Source organism: Haematobia irritans, chromosome 2, assembly GCF_050003625.1.
Source record: "Haematobia irritans isolate KBUSLIRL chromosome 2, ASM5000362v1, whole genome shotgun sequence".
Lineage (NCBI taxonomy): Eukaryota > Metazoa > Arthropoda > Insecta > Diptera > Muscidae > Haematobia > Haematobia irritans.
The window spans coordinates 224,953,426-224,961,588 of record NC_134398.1 but is presented as its reverse complement, the minus strand read 5'-3'; the positions used below and the strand labels follow the sequence as shown (position 1 = coordinate 224,961,588).

The 8,163-nt window shown below is 34.8% G+C and overlaps 3 protein-coding genes across 3 annotated transcripts; 1 reads left to right on the top strand and 2 right to left on the bottom strand.

Moving 5' to 3' along the window:
• Positions 1–879: 879 nt before the first annotated feature.
• On the bottom strand, positions 880–1,712 carry Vps29 (vacuolar protein sorting 29). Its single transcript, XM_075297625.1, has one exon. It carries the CDS (start codon positions 1,592–1,594, stop codon positions 1,046–1,048), a length of 549 nt encoding a protein of 182 aa, XP_075153740.1. The 5' UTR covers positions 1,595–1,712; the 3' UTR covers positions 880–1,045.
• Positions 1,713–2,024: 312 nt separating this feature from the next.
• Tfb4 (transcription factor B4) lies at positions 2,025–3,626 on the top strand. The gene is made up of 6 exons (XM_075297624.1): positions 2,025–2,115; positions 2,179–2,359; positions 2,733–2,928; positions 2,985–3,366; positions 3,423–3,459; positions 3,513–3,626. The coding sequence occupies exons 1-6, from the start codon at positions 2,061–2,063 to the stop codon at positions 3,571–3,573; spliced, it is 912 nt and encodes a 303-aa protein (XP_075153739.1). The 5' UTR covers positions 2,025–2,060; the 3' UTR covers positions 3,574–3,626.
• LOC142227209 (5-cytosine rRNA methyltransferase NSUN4-like) lies at positions 3,616–5,366 on the bottom strand. The gene is made up of 3 exons (XM_075297623.1): positions 5,006–5,366; positions 4,411–4,947; positions 3,616–4,345 (listed from the first exon to the last, which is right to left on the bottom strand). The coding sequence occupies exons 1-3, from the start codon at positions 5,253–5,255 to the stop codon at positions 3,636–3,638; spliced, it is 1,497 nt and encodes a 498-aa protein (XP_075153738.1). The 5' UTR covers positions 5,256–5,366; the 3' UTR covers positions 3,616–3,635.
• Between the last annotated feature and the right edge of the window lie 2,797 nt (positions 5,367–8,163).

The window sequence follows — 8,163 nt, the reverse complement described above, 5'->3', positions numbered from 1 at the left end:
ATAGAACATTTTAAATTATTAAATTTGTTCAGTTTGATCCTGTATCCTGTTTTTTCAGGATACGCACAATTGTTGCAGTCCCGTAAATTCCGGTAAAAGCCCGGACGTAAAAATATCAAAAAACACAAAATAATCACGAAGTTACTGTTTGCATACAATATTTAATATGTTTTCTTATTGAAAACACTTGTTTGATGAAATATTCCACAATTTAAATAATTTTAATTTATTTGCAAACTTACCTCTTCCACTCATTTTTACAAATACGCAAAGTACACTACTGAATCTACAAAATTAATATGAAAAACAAATATTTATAACGGTTCTTCACATTCTTAGACAAAGAGAGAGCATACACAATTATTTTTTTGCCGCTCTTATCGCAGTACGTTATATATTAAACAAATTATAGAGACTTAAACTTACCCGCACAATTGTGCGTACACGGTCGGAAAGGGTTATGCAGTTTTATACTCTGAGTTTATTCGATTCCCGAATCAGATTACATCATTATGTTATTATTCTATTATACTCCAGAGACTACGTTTGACAGGTTTAAATTCAAACTTGTCGCAAGGTTTTTATTTAACCATTGTGCACTCCTTGGGTCAATTTAACCCAACATTGATTTTAAAACATAATTTTTATTCCTTTATTTGTAGGATATTTTTTTGAAACTTTTATTTTATTTATTATTTATCCATTACAGGGACGAAAGGTATGTTTTTAGAAGATAATAATAAAAATAAAATATTTCCATAATCCGCACGTGAAATTGGCTCTTATCCAAAGAGTGCACAAGGGTTAAGGGTTTTGAAGTTCAACTATTAGCCATCCTTTATATGGTAAGGTAGTCATTAAGTGGACCATATAACTCCGTTATTTAGTTGTTAAAAAATACTTCATTTTATTGTATTTTAAAAAGGTTACACAAAAATTGTGTGCTTTCAAACATTATTGTTACAATTCGCTTTAGAATACTTATCATTATTACATACAATCATTATAACATATATCTTTTTTCATCATACTCAACAATTTGCCCTTAAATTTTCTTATATTCGATACGCTCCACTTTAACCTCATCGCCAATAAGTTGATACACATAAGTAACAACTGTAGAACTTTGGATATCCATTAAAACAAATGATGGCACAACATTTGTGTCCAGCGGATTGAAGGCTCCCGTTGCAGAACCAGGGTTAATGTAAAATTTATTGCCATGTTCGTAGGCTTCAAATTTGAAGGTATGACCTGTGATCAGAATGTCCACATCCAATTGACGTTGTACCAAAGCTAAGGCCTCGGGATCACCTCTGGGTACTACTTGATGTCCATGACATAGGCCAATTCTAAATTGGCCAACGGTGACCACCTTTTGTTCTGGATACGAGAGATTATCATCGAAATCGCCACGAACGATATGGACATCATTTGCTAATGTCTTTAGGTAATCGTGGCTTTCTTTAGTGCACAAATTTCCGGTCACCAGAATATGATGTATACGCCCCGGAACAAGAAGCTTCTTAAATTTAGCGGGTAAGGAACTACATCGATGTGGAATGTGTAAATCGCCAAGTACTAGGACCAACATTATCGACGGCGAGGTTTGGGATAGAAGTTTTCTTTTGTCCAGAATACGCCCAACTTTTCTCAAAAAATTGCAAAAAGTTGTTCTTCAAATCTCAATGACGTTTGATAATGATAAACACAAAATATTTTTTTATTAAGATACAGTTTTATAAGTGCAAAATTATAGCGCTAGATGTCTCTGCTAGCGTTTGATTAAGTTGTGAATTGAAAACCACAAAAGTAATATATGTTGAACAATGTGTAAAATTGAGAAAATCTGGAGTCTGGTAAGGCGAGATGACAGACCCATAAAACCCGCATATGTCATTAAGCAAATACCGACCATCAAAGATCCACTCAAATGGAAAAATTGTAATCACTTGATAGCTTGAAACTACCGTCCTACATATGCCTTGCTTTGTGCATACATGGGTTTGACATTTCGAACACAATGCCACCAAATCTAAAGCCGTTCCTAGTTTGTATTGATGTTAGAAGAAGATATATTTGTCATAATAATGGAGCCGGTTGCTGCGAATGAAGGTAAATTCCGGGTATTATTTTTTAATATAAATTATTTTTTAATTATAAATTTTTTTTCTGCAGAAGATGGAAGTGTTAGCCTCTTGGTTATTGTAGTAGATACAAATCCTTCACAACGTATTGTTCGAACTAATCCCGAGCATTTGTCGCAATGCTTAGATGCTATTGTTGCATTTGGAAATGCCCATTTAATGCAGAAGGCTCAGAATAAGCTAGCCGTGATTTCCTGTCATCATCATGCAACGTAAGTTGAAATATCATCCCAAAAAAGATTTAACTGGGAAAAGTGATCGATGTAGTATGAAATGGTTAAAAAATAATAGGAGCGATCCCAGTGTATGTCCTCAGTAATGGAGGTAACATTTCTAACGATTTCGAACGTAATTGCTTAAAAGTAGGTCCCGTATCATTAAACATGACATAGCAGCATACGTCTACAATTGCCGACTTTCAAATCTCAAACACTTTCGAAACCTTAGCCAACACAGCCCGCTAGAACCATTTATTTTTCTACTTTTAAACATTCATGATAAAACATATTTTTGTATTCTCAACCATTGACCTTTTTGCTCAACACAAAATTTCTGCCGTTATAATTTATTTTCCAAATTTTCCAGGGATTTCTTGTATCCCATGCCCGTAAAACAACTTGAGATTCGTCAAGTAGATGGTCAGTATGAAGTGTTTAGCTTGGTAGAGAAGACGGTAAAACAACGCCTTAGCCATATAATTACAAATGCACCGAAAATAACACAGCCTACTGAGAGTCTCTTGGCAGGCAGTATGTCTATGGCTTTATGTTATATATCAAGGGTAAGTTCTAATACCCAATTGTAAAACAATAAACTTGCTAAACAACTGTCTTTCAGATGCAAAGAAACGCAGCGGCTGGTGTTAAGATTAATTCACGAATTTTAGTTTTAACTGGTAGCAATGAATGTGCCTCCCAATATATGACCTATATGAATGTATTTTTCACTGCTCAAAAATTGGGCATTGTCATTGATGTTTGTGCTTTGGACAAATCACTAAGTTTGTTACAACAAGGCTGCGACATTACGGGAGGACAATATTTGAAGCTAGCTCAGTTAGATGGTTTATTACAATACTTATTGTGGGTATTTCTACCAGATCCAAAAACTAGACAAATGCTTGTCTTGCCACCACCGACCAAGGTTGATTACAGGGCGGCATGCTTTTGTCACCGGGAACTAATCGATATAGGATACGTATGTTCTGTGTGCCTGTCAAGTAGGTTTAAGGCAATTGAAAATAAAGACCAATTTTTAATTATGTTTTTATTCCAGTTTTCTGCAAATTCAGTCCCATCTGCACAACCTGCCAGTAAGTAATTGAACACACAAATATTGAATTATAATTAACTATTTTTTTTTCAGTACTGTATTCAAGGTCCCTGGTCCTTTACCGCCAAAGCCCAAGAAAAAGAAAAAAGTCTGAAATCCTCATCCTATTCATTAAAAAGGTACAGAAAAATACAAATTCCAACCAAACTTCGTTTTTTACTCAGTTCTTGTTATTTTACTGAAATACATGGGACCAAAATTGGCCGGTAAATATGGTATAACCATTTGACCATATTTTAAACTTTTCGGATATTCAAACCTATAGATATCTGCAAACAATTGAATCAAATAACTCAAATCTTTTATCACAAATGTCAAGCCATACTCGTTGAATGCCTTTTGTAGAGCCATATGCACAACGCCATCATTTTGAACGGGTGACAATGAACAAGTAGAATATACCAAACTACCACCTGGTTTCAAAAGCCTCAAACAATTGCTCAATATCCCCGCCTGCAATTCTGGTATTCGGAGTCTTTCCTTTATTCTGGTAGGCTTGAAGATGTTATTGTCATTTTCCATTAGAGAATGTCTGTCATTAGTACATGGAACATCTGCCAATATTTTGTCAAAGCTTCCGTATTCTTCTAAATTTCGGGCATCGCATTGATTTAGAAGCAATCGTTTCCCCTCCCAACGATCATCAAAATCGAAGATATATTCCTTCATCACTTTGCGAATACGGTTTACTCTGGATTCCATGATATCATTACATACTAATTGCTCGGGATAAAGTGTTTGCAACATTAGTAGTGACTTTCCTCCCGGCGCGGAGCAAGCGTCTAGAACTCGGTCTCCCGGTTTAACATTCAACAAGAGAGGTGGTAGTAAAGAGGCTCCATCCATTAAATAGTGCGACAGAACGCCTGCAGAAAGTAAGTAGAAGATAATTACAAATAAACATTTCCTATTGCCAATAAATCTGACTGACCTGTTAAGCATTTGTTTGGTGGCCGAAATTCCGAACAATTTCCCATCTCATAGGTATATAAAGACAAATTCTCAGGAAAAGTAAAATCCCTTTCGACTTCCATTTTTATTGGAAAATCTGTCGTAGTTTGGTAGTATTTATAGTGCTCCGATTCTGGAATCCAATCTTCCATGCCTTTAATAGTAGAAGCCGGAACAAAATCATATAAAGCTCCAGTCCCATGATCGGGGTCCACAATGCGAGAATGATCTATGCTCACTGAAGCTTCTGCGACATTTGATATGCGTACCCCCGCTTTTTGCTGAGAATTTTCTTCAGTGGTTGTATCACTTGCATAATCAATGTTTTGTGGTATATCGCCGCTACCAATTGCATTTTCTGGATATAGTGATTGTATTTCTTTTTCTTCTTGTTTTCTGGTAATTGCCTGCATTCGGTCCTGCATTTGGTTATCTGTGTTAGCTCCCAAATCAGATTGTTGGTTGCCATCCAGACGTTGCTTCGCTAATTGGACCAGTGCTTTCACATTAATCGCTCCTGCAAAGAAATTTAAGTTGATATATATTTTTTATGTATTAAAAGGTGTTGATTTTACCATCCATCTCTAATCGACTGCATATTTTTTCAGTGTCTCCAAAATTGTTCACCATGGCTATGTACTTGTGCTCTGTAAGCAAGGCTGCTCTTATGTTTTTCCATCGCATTCCGAATACGGAACCATAAAAATCATCGAAATTATCTAAAGCTCGATCCGTGTTAGTCTTTTTTCGCTGTTGTATTGACCAACGCGTTTTTCCGCTTTTCCATCTTTTTGGCAGAAGCATTAGGTTGCGTGTTCGAATCATTGTGGAATAATTGGATATAGTTATTATTTTTTTAGATATATTTAATCATATAATTCGATAATCCTTCCCCTATTATATGAGCTCACATTGGTTGCCGGCACATATTGGTGTGGGAAGCTTGTTTTTCTTGAACAGCTGTTCAATGATTAGTTGTCAAACGAACAGAGTTGCCGTATTAACAGTTTTTAAACTAATAGATAACGGATATACGAACATCCCAAGAAAAAAATTTAAGGTTATTTGAAGGCCCAACTTTAAAAGAACTTCCAAAAAAGTTCCTCCCAAGTGATGAGGGAGTGATGCAACTGTTGAATTGCCGCACATCCGTCGTATTGAATTCATTGCCTCTGCGCCAATTTTCACCACTTCCGTATCCAAAGAGAACATTTTCACTACTTTTTTGGCGACGCCTTATTAGCTGAGATCTTACATAGAAAAGGGAAATTTTCTTTTGTTGTGGTAGCAAAAAAGATAAAGGAACAATTAGATAATGACGTCAGACAACAATCCCATTAAAAATATAATTTCTATAAGAAAACTTTGCAGTGACTTAATTTTTATTAAAATTTGTTACGAAAACAAAAACATAAATCGGAAGAAAAGTATATAGCATGTAAGGCATGCATAGAAGAACCTATAAAAACTCTGTTTGGTTCAATTGTTTGCCAAATTGAAGCTATATATTCTAATCAGAGAGAATTCAATGAAAAAATTAATCCGTTTTTTTAATATTGCTAAATAACTCGCGAACTAATTGTATGTATTGTATGACTGTGGTTTTTAATTTAATCTTCTTCTAATTATTCTCCTTCTATTTTATTAAAACAAATATTTTAAAACTGTAAAACGATTTCAGCACTACTATTGTAAAAATAATATCCAAATACATGGAACTGGACTTTAATAATACAATTAATAAATAATCCAACTTTGTAGAATAATGTTGGCGTGGTGAATTTCAATATTTCTTCAAGTCAGACTTTTAGACCAGTTTTCCAATTAGGATAGCCATTCTTTGATTTGAAAATCGTATGTCGAACAAATCTAGTTCATCTAAACTTCATTTTATGAAAGGATATACTACTATAAAATTGTCAAAAACTCAAATCCAATGTTGTTGTTAAGTTCCTTTACTGATACATCTGTACCGAGCGATTTGAGGACTGATTAAATACATCCAATGTAATGTTTGTAAATATTTTTTTTTTTCAAAATAGCTATTTTATTAATCCATTTCAATCTATATATATATCACAAAAATAGCTTAATTGTAATTCTCAAATTATTATACCCAGCTAAAATTATCAGGGTCTATCATATAAGTTTACAGGAGTAGCAACAAGTCACACTCAAACATGAATAAGTAAAAAGTAAAATAAAAAGTTAAATTAGATCGCCACAAAAATTAGGATGATTATAAAAAAGGCAATTCTCTCAAATTAAATTATGTACAGCTTAAACTAAAAGGTAAAAGAAGAAAAAGAAGAAAGAAAAACTTATAGCCTAATATTTACAGTATATACAATATTTACAAGGACTTTACAAAATGTAAACTTTTCTATTGTTCAATATTAAAAATCAAATTGTTGAGTTCAAGAGATTCATGTCTTCTGTGATAATATAATGAATTATTATTAGAAAATAATACATTAGCTTCTAAGAGAAAAATTAAACCATCATACGCATGGCAGAATAAGCCCCTTATTATAGGATTACCGAGGTCTTGACTTTTTTCGAGTTCCGCAAGAGCGTTTTGTGTCATAAAAACGTCAAGATTATCAAAATCCGTAGATCGAAACAAAACCCTAGGAGGAAGATACATTGAAAACCCTAAAAAAGACGACCCATCACCCCTCCAAATCCTACATGCACAATTTTCAATTAAACCCGTATCAATAAAAACCCTTTCTGACTTAATGTTTTCTTTTACAAAAACAGCTGTCCCACCCCCTCTACCAGTCCGTCTATCCTGTCTATACATTACATACCCATTAAGCGAGAAAACATGCGCCTGCGATAATTTGTGCTCTGCCACCAACACCACATCAGGATTAATATCCCTATCAAAATAGTGTCGCTTGTTTAATGAAACAAGCGAATTCACATTAATAAATATGACGCTGAACATTAAAAACCTTGAATGTGCATAAGAAGACCCAAAATCGCACTAGGACCATTACCCTCACTTTCTAGACGTCTAAATTCTGGGCCAAACTCTCTAATATCAGCCATAACTGACATTATATCCTTGCCAAAATATTCAAAACAAGAATCTGCTATAGTTTTCCCACGACGTCTAGCCGCCTCATTAGCCATCACTGTTCCCTTATTAGTCATAGAAGAGCCCCGTCCTATCAATAATCTATCATTCAAATGTTGATATATCGGAGCCGGTCCGAATTGTGCACGAGCCGCCGAAGCATATGATACACCAGCCGCAACATGAGAAATTCTGCTAGAACGCGCCATAGCTCTATCCCTAGACTCCTGTTTCTTTTCCGCCATTTTTGTCAACAATGCAACCCTCTTGGGACAATCACGAGAGCTTGCAACGTGTCCAAATAACTCACAGTTTGCACAACGAATAGCACGTCCGTCCGCCTCTAAATCACTTATCGCCTCCTTTGATGGTAAAGTACATTTACCCGGACCATGCGATCCAGCATATTTCACGCATCTATAACCCATTGTACAATTAGCCGAAACATGAGAAAACCTTTGGCAATTAAAACATTGTACAATATAACGGCCCTTATTTTTCCTAAATTCTACCTTACAGCTTAACATTAAGTCAATTTTGTAAACTTCTTCAATTTCCGTGTCCCTGCCTAAACGCACAACCCACATGTTATCCGAAATATTAGTGGCATCTAAAAATACTACCTTAAATTTCAAAGCTGCAAAAAAT

Bases quoted from the DNA above. Each gene is read 5' to 3' on its own strand.
- Vps29 (XM_075297625.1), bottom strand. From the start codon at position 1,594: ATGTTGGTCCTAGTACTTGGCGATTTACACATTCCACATCGATGTAGT.
- Tfb4 (XM_075297624.1), top strand. From the start codon at position 2,061: ATGTTAGAAGAAGATATATTTGTCATAATAATGGAGCCGGTTGCTGCG. The intron at 2,929-2,984 runs GTAAGTTCTAAT...ACTGTCTTTCAG, and splicing joins CTTTATGTTATATATCAAGG to ATGCAAAGAAACGCAGCGGC. The intron at 3,367-3,422 runs GTAGGTTTAAGG...TTTTTATTCCAG, and splicing joins ATGTTCTGTGTGCCTGTCAA to TTTTCTGCAAATTCAGTCCC.
- LOC142227209 (XM_075297623.1), bottom strand. From the start codon at position 5,255: ATGATTCGAACACGCAACCTAATGCTTCTGCCAAAAAGATGGAAAAGC. The intron at 4,948-5,005 runs GTAAAATCAACA...ATTTCTTTGCAG, and splicing joins CAGTCGATTAGAGATGGATG to GAGCGATTAATGTGAAAGCA. The intron at 4,346-4,410 runs GTCAGTCAGATT...TACTTTCTGCAG, and splicing joins ACCAAACAAATGCTTAACAG to GCGTTCTGTCGCACTATTTA.